At 38.9% G+C, this 17909-nt stretch overlaps 1 protein-coding gene across 1 annotated transcript in view; it reads left to right on the forward strand.

Annotated features, from left to right (window-relative positions):
• Positions 1-563: 563 nt before the first annotated feature.
• Positions 564-17909, forward strand: part of ylpm1 (YLP motif containing 1) — a 29449-nt gene continuing 12103 nt past the window's right edge. Inside the window, 19 exon segments of the mRNA XM_027006035.2 lie at positions 564-1967; positions 2241-2438; positions 4008-4205; positions 4703-5256; positions 5381-5792; positions 5794-7604; positions 7706-7832; positions 7977-8139; positions 8222-8311; positions 8401-8563; positions 8760-8929; positions 10048-10106; positions 10108-10176; positions 10272-10334; positions 10540-10659; positions 10782-10958; positions 11072-11155; positions 11679-11762; positions 11875-11955. Of these exon segments, the coding sequence (XP_026861836.2) occupies positions 1416-1967; positions 2241-2438; positions 4008-4205; positions 4703-5256; positions 5381-5792; positions 5794-7604; positions 7706-7832; positions 7977-8139; positions 8222-8311; positions 8401-8563; positions 8760-8929; positions 10048-10106; positions 10108-10176; positions 10272-10334; positions 10540-10659; positions 10782-10958; positions 11072-11155; positions 11679-11762; positions 11875-11955 (5175 nt within the window). The 5' untranslated portion in view covers positions 564-1415.

A 17909-nucleotide genomic window follows, 5' to 3' on the forward strand; every position in this document is an offset into this window, starting at 1 on the left:
TGGACCATCTAAACAAGGTATAATAGAACGGCTTTGACAGAAAACTATACCAAATAAATATTTATACTAATATAATAAGACTAAAAATCTTCCATATCAAACACATATACTAACCCATTAAAATATATTCCAAATATATATGTATACTGGTAAAAAATTTGTCAAGATTGCTTTGCCAATTTTATATCAGTATCAAATCAACTGAGAGTTGCAGAACAAATAATTTTCTTAAAAATTATGAAAAATAAAGACCGAATGGTTCTTTCTGTATTCCCCTTCCACCGTGCAGTTCATGACATTACATGAGTTGGGAGGAGACACATCAGTGACTGTGTAATAACAGTACCTATTACATTTAGTTTTTAAATGGACTGCTACAATTCATGAGCCACCCAACAGCCTATTGTTAATAATTACCTTAATTACACCTCATTCCCCTAATTAGTATTTGCTCCTTATTGCCATGCACTTGACACAAGCCGCTTTTGCCATTCATTTTATTCATTCATATTTTTAATTAATCAAATGAATAAAACGGGAGAATCAAGAACTATGTAGTGAGAATAACCAACAGAAAACGAATGGCCAGTAGGTGTCACTAAAGAGAGAGGTGTGCAATGTTTCGAACCATTTGTCGACACAATTGCTTCAAAAGCTTTGTTTCACGAAGCTTCATCCACCAGTAGCCGAACGAAAAAAAAACCAAAACTTTTTTTTTTAATAGAAAAAAATACGTAACGTTATATACTCATAGAAATGACACATGCTCATCCTAATTAGACAATGAAAAGGTCAGTCACATGCGTAACACGTCAATCAAGAACGACAAAACGAGAGCTTAGTAAACAGAAAACTGCTACTCTAAGCTTTTTTAGTTTGCTTAGTTTTGCACCAGATCCGCATACTTTTAGTAATGTCATTTAGATTTTGTTTTTATTTTTCGCTATTCATATTTGTATATATGGGATAAAATCAGAAAACAATTTAAGACGTGAACACAGGTGAGTAGGAACATTTGAACACTGCATGTGGGGTGTGTCGCTATTCAGTAATGCCCCACGTAAACGTGCATACGCACTGACGCATTTGGAAACGTAATTACGTTTGTATTTTGCGTTCATGTTGGGTACCTAGCGCGCTAGGTTGCTAAAAGCAGTCTTCGAAGAAGAGCTTTTACCGTGTCTTACCAAGACAACAGTAACCACAAAGAATGCGTTCCATGCACAATTGTAAGAGTTAAATCGTGAGAACAGTCTCACCCGAGTCTAAACCAGCACAATTAGCTACAATTGCTGTACTTGTGGGTATCTTGTTGCAGTGACAAGTAGCCTGACCGGCTTTATGAAATCGCGTAGGTTAGCTAGGCCTCGAGGCGTTAGCCAGCTAACTTGCTAACATAATCCTTTTCTCAAAGCATGTATCCTTCATGGGGAAGCTATGGCGGCGCACAACAACCTCAACATTTCGGTCCTAGAAATCAGCAGTTCAGGGGTCCACAACCACCAGGAGCAGGATTTGTTGGATATGGGACGTCGCCTGCGCCACCTTCCAATTTTTCAAGTTTACACGAACAGCACCTGCAACAAATGCAACAACTACAACAGCTTCATCAGAGGCAGCTGCAGTCTATGTTACAGCACAATGCTATCTCCGGTTTTGGCAGTGGTTTGGGTTCAGATCCTCCTGGACCCTGGCAAGGAGGTGGTATAGCTTTTTCTTCTGGTCCTGGTAACATTGTATCCACCAGCAACTTCGGTGATCAGCCGTCGCACATGAGAGGTCTGGGAAACCATATTCCGCCACCTGTGCCCCAACAGCCTGAACCTTCCTCCTCATCGCCTGCTGTGTCTAAAAGCTCTGCGCCAGCACCGCAGAACACAAACGGCAGCGAAAATGTACAAAAGATGAGCGATTCCACCAAATCGGAACCGAACGGCAAAGCCGACCTTTCGTCTATGTCTTTACAGGCAAGCATTAATGCATACATTAATTATGCCATCACGTTAAAGACGAGGCTTGCTATTTCGTAGAAATTGTTTACATCTTGCATCATATTATTAAAATAATGTTTATATTTCAAATTAATCAAATAGAAAGCAAAGCAGAAACATAAAATGTATTAGCAAATTCAAATACAGTTGACAGCAGTTCTAAAATCAGTAAATTAAGATATATAATAAGGGTACAGGTGGTGGTCAGGGAGGGGGTCCCAATGTAATCACAAGCCTGCCTTTCCTTAGGAACAGCAGGACTACTGGTACAAACAGCACCTTCAGAATCTGCAGAAGTTAAAGAATGAAAAGGCAAAGCAAATTCAGGATGCAGGTGTTGAAGCCCCACCAGTACCTCCACCTCCAGCTGAACCACCCAAGAGTGCCCCACCACCGCCACCCCCCAAAGAGGAGCCGCCTCCTCCTCCTCCACCTGAGGACACTAAGGTAATTGATAGTGTTGCATGTTTGCCCAAGATTTTGATTGAACTTAAGACCAGTAAAGTGAGCTTGTTAATGATGATTTTATATAATAGTAATAGTCTAGACTGGTTATATTTAGTTACTTTGTTTGATCATTGAGGAAAAAACACATTTAATGTCTAATATTTAATATTTAATTTGAAATTCCTTCAAAATAACAACTTATTTTTGCATGCATATATATGTGTGTGTGTGTGTATATATATATATTTATGAGTTTGAGGAAAGGCCATTCAGTTTTTAAAATTATCTGTGTATGTGCTGAATAGATCTTCAAAAACTTTGATTTGGTAGATTTCTAAAACTGTCAGATATGCTACATGGCAAAAGTTTGGAGACACCTACTTTTTTTAACTACTATTTTCTATGTTTCATAAAAACAGTGGAGTCAAAACAATTTGATTATGCTTTGTTAAAAAATCTCCCTTTACTTTGATGACAGTTTTGCATGTTCTTGGTGCTCTCTTAACCAGCTTCATGAGTCAGCCACCTATGATGCTTTTCCATCAGTCTTGAAGAAATTCTCACATGTCCATGTGGTCGCACACAAGTGATGACTTGCATTGCTCTCATGTAGTTTTGATAACCCACTGTGGGGAAATGGGTTATTTGCCTTCTATTGATACCATTTAAGCAAGACATTAGGCTATTGAGTTTAAGGTGGACTAGAAAATTTGAATAAGAAGCTGCAGAGTAAGTTAACTTCAGCTAACTCTGTCCATAGATTTTTTTTTCCAGCTAGATAGAATAATCACCTTGTAACTATCATATTTTTATTGGTTTTAAACAAAGTTTGAGTGAAGTAAAGGTAGCCTCTCTGTCTGCTCATTTAGTGTCCTGTGTGTGTGGAATGTGTAGTGGGTCGAACAGTGATTTTCCACTAAAATTAGCAAGAAGAAATATAGGGTCAGTGTTAAGTTGATGTGGAATTACAGTTGCAGTCAGTAATGAGAAAAAAGGGGACAAGCTATAATGTAAATTTCAGCAGTCAGTGAGTGATGCAGCTGTACTGAACAGAGAGACAGGCAGAGTATATGTCTCTCTCTTCTGGGGATGAGTACAGTACAGATGAGAACCAAGCAGGTGATGACCAATGTAATAAATTTCATCTCACTAAAAGAGGTGTTTTTTAGTCTCATAAACAAAGTTTATCTATCTATCTATCTAGATAGATATAGATAGATAGATAGATAGATAGATAGATAGATAATATTATTATTATTATTATTATTATTACAAACACACACGAGCTCTGTAAAAATATATATAGCATATTTAATACATCTCACAAAATTCTGAGCAATCGTTTCACCCAAACAACTGAACCACAGCTCCAGAGTGTTTTTTAATGGAAACATATCAGTTCAATATTGATATTAGGCAATATTTAAATGCAAAATCTTGTATTTAAATGCAGTATAGACAAATTCAGTATAGACAAATTGCTATTGGCTATCTCTAATTCACTTTAGAATAGCTTGATTGCTGGTGGTTCCATTTTAATCACTCTACACTGTTGTGCATTACTATTAGCCTAGTGGCATGGCAGCCTCTGGGGACCCAGCAGAGGCAGTACGTCTGCAGCAGCTGCAGGCTGCAGCTGCTCAGTGGCAACATGTTCAGCAACAGAGAGCAGGCTACCAGTACCATGCATTGATGCAGGAGCATGCTCAGCTACAGCAGGTCCTCCAGCGGTACCAACAGGTTATTCAGCAACCGGCACATCTCCAGGTAACATTTCTGTAATAAATCAGTGCTCAGCATGCCAGATGTTTGGTACCATTTTAGGAACTTTGACATCATGTTTGACAAAGTAGTTGATGTTTTCTGGTTTTCTTTCAGCTATAGGTTTACTTTTGTTCTTTGATTTCACATGTAATTTTAAGAAAGCATCTAGTTACTTCTTAAAAAAGATTTTTAAGAGCCTTTACAATATCACTTCTTATTCAGTGTATTGTAATATCACTTCTGATTCAATATAATGTCCATATCTTTACTCATTCAGTACTGTGTAATATCTAAATCACAACTGATTCAGTAATCAGTGTGCTATGCATATTACTATTCATTCAGTACAGTACAGTATACATCATTGGCATTCACTCAAGAGCAGCATTGATGTGATATCAGAGAAAACTACATTTTTTAAAGTTATTGTGCTTATATTCTGCTGAATAGATGTCCCACAGTTTCTGCCTTTTAAGTTTTTGGTTTTTTTTAATCTTCAGACTATGCCCATAGACATGCAGTTGCAGCACTATGAGATGCAACAGCAGCAGTTTGGTTCAGTGTTGCAAGAGTGGGACAGACACTTTAAACTCTGGCTGGAGCAGTTTCAGTCATATCCCCACAAAGACCAGCTACAAGAGTATGAAGGCCAGTGGAGACAGTGGCAGGAGCAAATGAGCTCAACATCAGTACATCTTCACGAGAGAGTGACCACACTGAGAGCTTTGCAGCAGAAGTATAGTGTCAGTGACCCCTATGGAGGCATGATGGGACCATATGCACAACCTAGGCCTTCTGGACCAGAGGTGACCAGCCCAGTAGGACCCTCTGTGTCAAAAAATAATATGGCTCTTTCATCAGGCCTCCCTCCTCAGAGTGCCCAACCCTCTGAACCAACTGGCCAACAGAAGGTGCCAGGCTCAAATGAAGCAGATTTGTGTCTACCCGCAGGGCCCGATGGCCCTTCTGTACATTACAAACCTGCTGGCCTTCCTGGACCAGTAACAAGGCTGCCTGGTTCTCATGGAAGGTTTGAAGTCCCAAGAGGTCCAAGGTAATTGGACATTTTTAAATGTACATTTAAAAATAGTTTTAAGTTTACCCTAGTTGCGCGTCACTGATGTGCTGAAATAACAATTTTCAAATTGTTGGTTAAGAAGATTTTTTGTTATTTTTAGGTTTGAAGGTCCCAGGGGCTGTAGATTTGAACAGCCATCACAACAGCGTTTTAGTGGAGGTCCTAGATTTGATGCTGGTCAACGTTTCAGCAGGCCATTGAGAGGTAATCCCATTCGACCTGCGCCTCCAGGAAGATTTGAGAATCCCCCAAGGCTGAACCCACCTCCTTGCTATGAAAGACCCCCAGGGCCACCTCCTGGACCACCCCCACATTCTTTCCTTGGGTCACAAACTAAGTCTGGTGATGTAACTCAGACTAAAATGCATCCACCTAAAACTGATACAACAGAAGTTCCCTCAGTACCAAGTGCTGCAGTCCCGAATGAAAAAAAAACACCTCAAAATAAAACACATAAAGGTGATGTTCCTACTGCTAAGTCTATGTCAGATGACATAATTGATTCAGGTGATGTTTTTTTTTGTTCAAAGTGAACCTATTCCTCAAACTCAAACTGACAAAAGTAAAAAAGTAGAGGAAACTGTCCCAGAAACTGTGAAGGAGGAGGAGCTGAAAAAAGATCCTGCCAAAACTCCCATTTCAACATTATCACCTGTCCCACCAAAAACAACAGTTAGCACTGCCAATAAAACCCCTCAGAGTTCAAGTTCAGAAACACCAAAAACTAGTAATACCATTACTGTGTCCCAGCAGCCCCCAAATGCCCCTCCACAAGGCCCATTTAAAGCAGATATGCCAAAGGAGCCTCCTCGTGTTCAGCAAGAGATTAATCAAAGCGGTCCACCTCAAGCAGTTCGGGGGAGAGGGTGGGGCCAAGGGCCTTTGCCCATACGAGGAAGAGGTCGTGGACGTGGTCGAGGACAATATGGTGGACAATTAGTTCCCCCTCCTATATCTGACCCTAATTTTCACAATGAAAATAGAGATGATGTTTCATATGATCACCAGCCAATAAGTGAGATGGGGCACATGGAGGAGGAGGAGAACTATGGCTGGAGAGATCTTTCTCAAGAACCAGCTGGAAAGATGGATGATCACGGACCTCATGACCTTTGGCAGCCAGAAGAGCATCACTTTTCAGAAGAGTACTATGATGAGACTGAAGAGCGAGTTCCAAGGGTTCGATTGGAGCTTGGTCGAGAGGAATGCTGGCAAGAGGGGCAATCAGAGTACTGGCAGGAGGGAGATCCATACTGGGCAGAGAGAAGAACTCCATTGCACCATAGACCCTCCTTTCCTGCTGAGGGACATAGACATCCTCCTTTTCAACCTCGCTTTATGCACCATGGTCCACGTCGTCCTCCTCCACCAGGGGATATCGATCGTGGTCCTTCTCACATGAATCGAGAACCATCTGGTCCTCGATTTAGATGTGGTCCAGGTCCATGGGGCCAACCACCACGCCATGACATGATTGGGGGAGAAATGAGGCGGCCCCCTCCACCTGAAATATTGGAAAGGGACAAGATGGGTCTTCCCCGATACCATAATGAAATGGACAGAGAACCAGGTTGGCCTCATACTCATGGCAGAGAACCCAGGCATCCTCCTTTACCCCCTCATGAAATGATGGAGAGAGAGATGAGAAGGCCACCTATGCGACCTTATTCAATGCATAGGGTGAGGTGGCGCAGACCACCACCTACCCTCGAAAACTCTCAGGGAGCATATAAACAAGAATATAGCAATGAGTATGGTCATGAAAATGATGGATATAAAAGAGGTCCACCTGATTACCATCACCATGATTACAGGGAAGATGATGACTATTACCGTTCACGTGAGGAGTGGGGTAGATTGCGACCAGATCATGACTTTTATCTACATCCAGCAAATGGTCCACCAGAACATAAAAGAGATGTTCAGTGGATAGAAGGAAGGGAGAGAGCATTCTCTTATGGAGATGAGGACCAAATTGGAGAAGAACGAAGAGGGCCTGGTTATACTGATGGCCTTCCTTATCTAGATAGAGATAAGGAACCCCTTTTCCATTCACAGCCTAGTTGGGAAAAAGCACCACCAACAGCAGCACTTCCACAACAGCCAGAGAGAGTGTATTCTCATGTCAATGAAGAAACTGGACCTCTTTATGAAAGGAACCCTGAGCTCCCAGTGGGACTTCGTCCAGCCACTGGGCCGCAAATTAGCCTTCCAGATGTTCCACCTGATGAGTCATCACCAGGTGCAGCTAAAGCTGTGCTTGCCTTGTCTCAAAGGCAACATGAGATCATTCTCAAAGCTGCTCAGGAGCTGAAAATGATAAGGTAGATACAGTATTCGTGTACACTTACATTACCATGATTATGGTATTTGATAAGAGTGAATAAATTTTTTGGTGGTGTTTTTAACTTAATTTCACGACTAGAGAACTCCAGGAAAGTAAAAAAGTTTCAGGTGATGCCCCCAAATCAGAGTCTACTGGATTACCACATGACCTTCCTGCAGGTCTCCTTGGCCTAGAAATTCCACCTGAGGTTAAAAGTGCTCTTCAGGTAAGGCCTTTCTTTTTTTTTTTTTTTTTTTTTTTTTTAAGAATCCTCACAAATACCAATATGGGGGATGAGGATTAATGATGTAATTATATATTTATACTTATGGTGAACCCGCTTCTTATTCTACCATTTCCCTCAAAAAAGGCTACCAATCTGTTGTCTGAAGCTGTGCAGAATGTGTCTGGTACGTCTGTGGAGTCTGGGTTGGCTCCAGCAGCACAAGTTACAAATTTTTTCCATTCATCTTCAACACCAGTCCCGAAACCCACGCTAATAGCCAAAACAGTAGACTATGGTCATGGTCATGGTAAGTTTATTTATTTAAAGAAAATGTTTTTAAGAAAATTGTCTATAATGTTATTTGATGTTATGGTGGTTTCTTTAAATAGATGTTGGTGCCAAAGTTGAAAGGATTTCATATGGCGAAAGGATTGTTTTGAGGCCCGACCCACTGCCATCCGATCGATCATATGAAAAGGGTTGGTTAATTAAAATTTTTTTTTGCATCATAGAATTGGTGTATTGATAATTTGTAATGATGTCTGATATATTATGTCTCCCTTATTAGAATCTCTAGGCCGTCGGGATCCATACTTTGATCGAAGAAATGATCCCTATGTGGAACAAAGGGAGTATGGAAGGGAATGGGAGAGAGAGATGCTAAGAGACAGACCACCGCTAGATTATGACAGAGAACGATATGAAAGAGAGCGCTACTCTAGAGATGAGAGGTGGGATATTTTTGTACTTTACTGTACTGTGATGTCTTATAATAAGGACAGTTTGTTACATCAGTATAATTTCATGTGCAATAATGTGCATAGTTATTTGTTACTTGCCAAAAACAAGCTGATTTAGAAATATCTCCACTATTGTATCTTTAATGCTGGGTGCTGTGTTCTTGATTGGTACCCTGTCTGGTTTTAGGCCACCCCCTGGCCCTTTGCGGCCAGGTTTAAGGGACAGAGAGAGAGACCTGCGAGAACACCAATCTCACGCCAACCGTGATCGGGAGCTGTACCCCAGACCCGGCTATGATAGGTCTTCCTATGAAAGAAATCTTGAGCGCTATGACCATGGGCCTTCAAGCTATGGAAGTACGTTAAGAAAATCCTTTTAAATTTATATAAATTGCAAAATGAAGTTCGGAAGCCCAGGGAGTAAAGCTTAAAAGGGGAAGTTCACATGTTTACTTTAGAGACTTTATAGTCATCTTAGACAGTAATACCAATATATGTAGTTATAAGATTTTCTTTTGTTGTTTTTACTCAACAGATGGCTGTATTGCAAATCCAGTTATAATCAGATGAATATACAACTCTTAAGTACACTAACTGAGTACTCAACATCAAAATGTAGTTTTTATGAAGACAGTTTAAAAAAAAAAGATCTACTTTTCTTTGAGATGGTTCCTTATTTTTCTGCTGGTTAATTAAAAAAAAAAAAAAAACAACCTAAAAACAAAATTGCATCACATGAATGCACTGGAAATCAACTGGGTTTTGGTCTTACTCTGTAATAGCAACATGATGTTTCTTGTGGGCTGTGGAAATGCTCCATCCAGAGCATGAATCGATGTTCATTTCCCTTGATAAACAGAGCCTTGTGCAAATTATGGCTATAAGAGGTAAAATTCAGTGAATACGGCGATAAAGATATCTAAATAATAAAAAAATTAAGGGTCACAATGACATGAGCTGATGCAGTGATCTCTGAGGCAGCAGACCATCTGAAACCAGGACTTGTACTTGCTGCAAAGAACAGAGTTAGTCTTTAGAGATAGCTTTGTTCTTGACTAATATTATAAAGCTGTTTAGTAACTTTTTGTCCAAGTCTATTTAGCTTCGTACAGACTTTCGCCTTTTGTTTTTGCGGATTAATAAATTCCTGTGATTGAAGCACACAGATAAAAAAACTCAACACTTTACCTTCCTCGAAAGCTTTTTCATGAACAAGAATGCCAATGAAGTATATGTGATAAATTTTTGTCTGTATCAGTCAATGTGTGTGTAGTTTGGGTGTTGCAATTGAATGGAGTTCAGTGGTGGAGCAGCTCTATTTTTTTTTTTTTTTTAAACTACAAATTGTTTGAGGAATTGATCAAACCTGAGGTACCTAGAGAAGTAAAGCTTAAAATATGTTTAGATTGGGCTCAAATGTGAAATAAATTCCCCTTTTAAAGTAAGCAAATGCAGCAAATGTTACCTTCTCTCAGATGACAAGAGAAGTTATCCAGAAGAGCCTCCTCCCCCTTCTCTTCCTCAGCGTGTGGAAAAAAAAACCGGAGATCAAAAATGTAGAAGATTTATTGAAACCCCCTGGCCGAGCAAATCGTCCGGATAGGGTATGACATCAGACTATACTTGATTTGGTTTGGTCTTTTTTACTGTGGTTTGTGTTTTATGTATCTATTTAATCATTATTTTGATTTACGTTCAGATTGTGGTCATAATGCGAGGCTTACCGGGAAGTGGAAAAAGCCATCTAGCAAAACTAATTCGTGTGAGACTGTCTTTTCATTCTGCATACAAATCTCCAGATAACTGAGTATGAAAAAACAGCACTGCATGAGATGGTTGCAAGCAACTTGACCAAAGTAGTTGTAGAACACATGATGGAGAATGTGACACATTTTATCTTTGCCACATTTGCTATATGTGGCTTTTTATTAGCCCTTTGAATTATGCAAATGTCTGCACTCTTTCAGGACAAGGAGGTTGAATATGGCGGTGCCCCACCTAGAGTTCTTGGTCTAGATGATTATTTCATGACTGAAGTGGAAAAAGAAGAGAGGGACCCTGATACTGGGAAACGTCTTAAGATGAAGGTTTGACCAAATGCCTTGCAGTCAGTATTGATAATCTGAGAAGGCTTGATACTTTAAAAAAAAAAAAATCAGTAGTAGTATTTTAGTATTTTTTTAACCAAAATACTACATTTCCCACCTAGGTTCTTGAATATGAATATGAGCCAGAAATGGAGGATACCTATCGAAACAGCATGTTGAAAACTTTCAAGAAAACTCTGGATGATGGTTTTTTTCCTTTTATTATTCTTGATGCAATAAATGACAAAGTGAAATACTTTGACCAGTTCTGGAGTGCAGCCAAGACAAAGGGGTTTGAGGTGAGCTTATCTCATGTAACACTGTAGGGTGATGTATCTAATTATATTTTGTTAATTTACTGTTTTTTGTAGATGTACATTTAAACATGTTAAGATTACTCTCCTTTTCACAGGTCTATGTGGCAGAAATTTCTGCTGACCATCAAATGTGTGCCAAGAGAAACATCCATGGCCGGAAGCTTAAGGATATCACAAAGGTTTTTTTTTTTTTTTTACGTTTCAGTATTTCAGTGTATGTGATTAACTTCATCACTTGATCACTGAGCACTTTTGTATATGCTGGCTCACACACAACATAAAATTCCACTTAATCTAATAGCCAAAACAGTCAGTGTAATAGCTGTTTAAAGAGTGATCAGATTGAGACCAATTCCTTTGTTCAATCCAGAAAGGAATACCATTTTGTTTGGAATACCACAAATTAGTGATTGATGGGTTGTGTGCACATAAACACCACCAATGATAAATGTTAACATGGATTGGCAGCTGTTTGCTGTGGCAGCAGTGTGATGGTAGCCTTGCAGTCATTGAGCTTCACTCAAGGTCATGGGCTTGATCTCAGCTGATACCTACTGCCACTGTAACTTTCAGCAGTGTTAATGGATCAGCTGTGCCAACAGATAACAGATGTATCTTGTTTTGAAGAAACTATTGGTCAAATGATCATGTAAACTGTCTGTTTCGTTATTACTCTTCCATTTCATTATTTTTTTCTGACAGCTGGCAAGTAGCTGGGAGCCTGCACCTTTTCATATGGCACGACTAGATATTAGGTCATTGCTCCAAGATGCTGCAATTGAAGAGGTATGTAATGGCAGTATGTTACCGGATGGTATAACAATAATGTGCCATTTTTAAAAGTATCAGAAATGACTATCATGGTCAAGACAAGTGATGATGCTGTTTTTTGGCATAGGTAGAAATGGAGGACTTCAACCCTTCAGAACTGGACACACAAGCTGAAGTAAAGAAAGATGATGATGAGGAATTAGAACTGGTAGGATTTACTTTATTGCATGCGCTTTTGCTTCATGGGTATGTTGTCATGCCTTCTCCAAGGTTCTACTCTAGGCTCCTAAGTTGTTTTACCTGCCTTTTTTTATTTTGAACAAAATGAAAATATGATAGAGGAACATTGCTGTCACTAGAACATCATATTGGCAGCTATATGGACACTTGACCATCACATCCATATAAGCTTTTTGGACATCACATTCCAAAACCATAGGTGTTTATGGACCTCACTTTGTGTACAGATGTGTAGTCGTGTTTGAAAAGGAAAGATCCCTTCCCAAAATGTTGCCTCCACATTGGAAGCATATAATTGTTTAAAATGTCCATTTGCTGTAGCAGTATCAACACCCATCTTTGGAAATAAGTGGCTTAACCAAAATCCTGAAAAACTGTTCCAGACCGTTATCCCTTCTCCACCAATTGTTGTGTTGGCACTACACATTCTGGTCTATATTATTCTCTCAAACCCAGATTCATCCATCAGGTTGCCAAATACTGAAGCTTGATTCATTATTCAAGAGAGCATGTTTCCAGAGTCCAGTGGCAGTGTGCTATGCTTTACACCACTCCAGCTGAAACTTGCCGTTGTTCATAGTCTTGTGTGCAAATGTTCAGCCATGGAAACGCATTTCATTAAGCTGCTGATGCAAGCTTGTGTGCTGATATTGTTTCCAGAAATAATTTTAAGGTACTATGTGCTTCAGTGTTCTGTCACCCCTGCTCTGTGAGTTTGTGGGGTCTACCAGTTTGTGACTGCTGCTGTTGATTCTAGATGCTTCCTTTTCACAACTTGAAATTAAGTTTTGTGAACAAACTTTGAGTTGGCTTGCCAAAGCCCATTGTGACAGCTTAACAACTATGGTTACTTTTACTGAGTATCAGTGTAGCTGTCAGTATGATGCAGAAATATGTTTGGGGGGGTTATTTGGACAAAATGGACTAAATAAATCAGTCAATAAATATTGGGCATCATGCAGCAATAAATAATAGTAAAAATGACCTATAAGTAATTAAATATCATAAATATGTAGATAAATGAGTAGTTATGTAGTTTTTAATGATGTGTGTTTTTATTTAATGATCTATTTCAGTGACCTCCCAACTACATGAAATAAGCCTCAAAAAGAGTCACTTTCGCTCTTCAAAAATACAGAAAGTGGGTGATTGGTTGAATAGTATGAATGACCTGCCATATGCAACTGCAGTGTAGAGCAGTCGACCACTGATCTCCAAGACCAGCAAAGGTGCGCATGAAAAACTAGAATGGCAGACAGAGTGTGGAAAAAAAAACAGTCCTGATTTACTTAGGGATGCAGCTACCCTTGTCCTGCATGTGCTAAATGCAATTTTACAGGGGTTTGCACCTCAAACAGATGCACATGAGACATCCAGCTAGCAAGGGAGTCCTTAACTTGGGCCTTCTTGTGTTGCCAGAAATACCATATGATGCAATCAGTCGTGCTACTTCCGCTGTTAGAAATAGAAGCTGTAAATTAATTTCTAATAAATGGATAGACACATAAATAGGTAGTGGTCTTACTTGGGATCCAGTCAGCTGGCATTTACCAAATTGCCAAACGGCCAGAGGAGGTTGGGACCCCCTTTGAGTCTTGGTTCCTCGTAAGGTTTCTTCCTCATGCTCTAGCGAGTTTTTCCTTGCCAATGTCGCCCTTGGCTTGCTCGCTGGGGGCTTGGACTTGGACATGTGTAAAGCTGCTTTGTAACAATATCCATTGTAAAAAGCGCTGTATTTCTGATTTTTGCATCTGTTTGGGAACTGCTTACAAGAGCTTCCTGGATAAGGGTAACTTCTTCCCTCTCACGCTCGGGGCAGCTTTTCCTCTCACTCTCCATATCTGCCATTCTAGTTTTTCATTTGTGCTTTTGCTTGTTTTTTCAGTTGTTTGATTTGCCCTGCACTGCAGCTACAAAAGGTGTGTCTTTCATACTATTTAACCAATCACCAAGTTCTCTATTTTGAAAAAGGTGACAGTTTTATTTTAATCCTCTTTTCATGTAGTCAGAATGTGATTGAAATAGATCATTAATTACACACAAATAATAAAAAATTACCTTATTTATTGCTGCATGATTCCATACATTTATTGATTATGTATTTAATTAATTTTGCCCCAAGAAACCTCCATAAATATGTACTCATTGAATATTTCTCGGTTTCCATATGTAAATTTGATTGTAGTATAACATTTCAGTGAGTATCAATTATTGTTAATATGAGGAAGGAAGATTGAAAAGAGTGTTAGATGAGTGCACTCAGTATAGAAAGAAAATTAGTACATAGGGTCTGCTTCTTGGTGTTTTTACCAAGTTTCGAGGGCTGTATCTTAAATTCAGGGAGTTATTAAATCTGTTTGTGTTTCAAAATATAACAAAGAAGAGTGGGTGTGGGTGGGTAATAGAGGCTACAACAATATTCATTAAAGATACTATTATGTTTTTACCTGGCCCATATTTGATATTTACATTTATTCTTCAAACATTCTGCGAAATCTAACACATTGAACCTCACAAAAGAAAAGTCACAAGACGGTAGAACATTCTGCTACATGGAAGATATTTTTGTAAAATCTTGTTGAAGTGGATCATACAACTTTGCACATCATTCCATTCCCTCCTCAATAAACTGACTTCAGAAATTTCTGTAAGCTTGCCTGATAAAGAGCAATCATGTGGCAACATGCATCATAGAAGTAATGAAGGAAAAATATTGTACAGGCACTTATAGTGCTGATGTGCGTAATGTGGCTGTGAGACAATTCTGTGCTACCAGTGTGGCACAGAATATCCATGCCATATTCCGTGTTCCAACTAAACTCTTTAACACCCTGAAGTCTAAGTCTTCTGTGTTTGCATATTTTCTTAAATTCACTTTAAAGGTCCTTACTTATAGCATGATACCCATATGTTTATCAGAATGTTCAAACCAATCTCAGCTGTCTTCCTAATGAGGTACCATTTTGACCTAGAGCATAGCAAAATGAAATATGGCCATAAACCTGAAAATATGATGTCCGATTTTAGACATATTTCATGTGATGACATATCTTTTACTCATGTGAATCAACTTTTTTGGTGTTTGAAATAAGCTTACCATTATATATGTATATAGTATGTAGTATTTAGAACGTGTGTGTGTGTGTGTGTGTGTGTGTGTGTGTGTGCACAAATTACTAATGGACGGTCAGTTTTGTCAAACAAAACTAATAGCAGACATTGTGTCTAAATGTGAGTAAATCCACTATTACAACTATATTGTAAAATAACATTGATTTTAGCCATCAGTTTCTTTTATTTTTGTAATCATCATCATGGAAGGAATCAAACCCCACAGACTCTAAAGCTCCATTACCGTTGTCACAACTTTCCAAAATTGTTGCAACTTTAGCAGCTGTACACTTGTTGCACAACATTTTAGCTAGCTAGCTGGCTAGCTAGATGTTGATTGAATGAGAGAGGTAATGTTTCTGGTGTGAAGGGTAAATGCTTAGTGATTTCATGATTGTTTATTGGTTAGTTTCATATAGATTGTCACACAAATTCACCAATCACATGGCAAATAGATTGCTAAGACCTGAGTGACACATGAACATGTGAATCACAAGGTGAGAGGCGGATGATGTACACCATCTCTGTTAACCTATATTCTAACCTCTATATCTAATTTCTCATAGGCTCTTTATTATTATCATTCACAAAATTTAAAGGGCAAGTCACACAGATTCAGGAAAAATTTTTTTAACAATCTTTCTACGCTGTCTTATTGCAAAGATATGAATTTTTAAAAATCTTAATTTATATATGTGACACATTTAAGGGAAGCTTGAGAGATCTTAGGGGTGGGAAAACCCTCAGGAAGTAGACTATGATGGACTACATTTATATCAGCAATTTACAAATCTTGTCTGCATTGTATTCTGAGAATAGTATAATTTATTACAGGAAAAAAAGTGTAACTTTAAATTCTAATAACGTTTCCCCTTCTAAAACTGTTCCTGAATTTAATGTATAAATTGCAGATGTATATTCACTCTTACCTTTTTTGTTAAATAACCTATCTCAAATTATTCATTAAACTATAAACAATGATTTTGCCAATGAAATACACATACTTAATGATATACTATTAAAGTGCACTTGTTTTGTGAAAAAAGGTAGATCGTTCTTTTCAAATGTAGTTTTGAAAATCTGAAGAGCTATAGATTCACTTAAGCAGAAGAATAGTTTAAAAGGTGGAAGTAGCTGCTTTTTGTGTTTTTTCTTTATAGAAGTTAATTGATGCAAGCATAGGCTAAACGGATGAAATTATATGGATTGTTGGTGGAATTATGTCTCTGAATTATTGATTTTATTTTAAGCAATGTAGCAATTTTTTTCTGATTCGATTTCTTTTAATTTGCTGTTTGTTCAATACAGTTACCAGGTATGCAGGAATATACACTGCCTGGCCAAAAAAAGGTCACACACACTGATATTTCATTGGACTGCCTTTAGCTTTGATTATGCCACGCATTCGCTGTGGCATAATTTCCACAAGCTTCTGCAGTGTCAACATTTATTTCTGTCCAGTGTTACGTTAATTTTTCCCCAAGATCTTGTATTGATGATTGGAGATTTGGACCACTGTGCAAAGTCTTCTCAAACACATCTCAAAGATTCTCAATGGGGTTCAGGTCTGGACTCTGTGGTGGCCAATCCATGTGTGAAAATGATCTCATGCTCCCTGAACCACTCTTTCACAATTTGAGCCTGATGAATCCTGGCATTGTCATCTTGGAATATGCTCGTGCCATCAGGGAAGAAAAAATCCATTGATGGAATAACCTGGTCATTCAGTATATTCAGGTAGTCAGCTGACCTCGTGCTTTGGGCACATAACGTTGCTGAACCTAGACCTGACCAACTGCAGCAACCCCAGATCATAGCACTGCCCCCACAGGCTTGTATGGTAGGCACCAGGCATGATCGGTGCATCACTTCAGCCTCTTCTCTTCTTACCATGATGCACCCATCACTCTAGAACATGGTAAATCTGGAGTCATCAGACCACATGACCTTCTTCCATTGCTCCAGATTCCAATCTTTATGCTCCCTAGCAAATTGAAGTGGATTTTGCCAGTTAGCCTCACTGACAAGTAGTTTTCTTAAGGCTACACAGCTGCTTAGTCCCAATCCCTTGAGTTCCCTTCGCATTGTGCATGTGGAAATGTTTAATAGTGAAAGTAAGAGCATGTCCCTGAGTTATGCTGCTGTTTGTTTTTCTACAATTTGATTTCAAGACACATTTTAGTGAACGCCGATCACGATCATTCAAGGTTTTTTTCTGACCACATTCCTTCCTCGAAGATGTTTCCTCACTGTCCTTCCACTCTTTAATAATGCGTCGGACAGTTCTTAACCAGCTTTTAGTAGTTTCAGTGACCTCCTTAGATGTTTTCTCTGCTTGATGCATGCCAATAATTTGACCCTTCTGAAACAGATTAACATCTTTTCCACAACCATAGGAGTTGCCTTTCGACATGGTTGTTTAACAAGTGAGAAGCAGTAATTATCCAATGGGAGGCTCTTACCCATTTGCTTAGTTAAATCCAGGTGGTGACCTTTTTTTGGCCAGGCAGTGTAGTTTTAAGTGGGTGGCCGCCAACCGAGGGGTGGGGAGAGGGTTTCATTTTCAGTATATGGGTGCAAGCAAGAAAGCCTAGATACATGCTACAAAAATTGCATAAAGCCTACAATAACCAAATACGTAGAAGCGTAACTATAACCCTAGTGTGTGTTTTTTGGGGGTTTTTTTGGGGGGGGGGGGGGTTTAAAAAAAAAAAAAAAATAAAAAAAAAAAAAAAAAAAAAAAAAGGGGGGAGGGTGTAAATGTCTTGGCAGTCAAGCAGTAAAAATGTTGATACTTTGTAAAAAGCAGCA

This window comes from Electrophorus electricus, chromosome 3 (genome assembly GCF_013358815.1).
Source record: "Electrophorus electricus isolate fEleEle1 chromosome 3, fEleEle1.pri, whole genome shotgun sequence".
Classification (NCBI taxonomy): Eukaryota; Metazoa; Chordata; class Actinopteri; order Gymnotiformes; family Gymnotidae; genus Electrophorus; species Electrophorus electricus.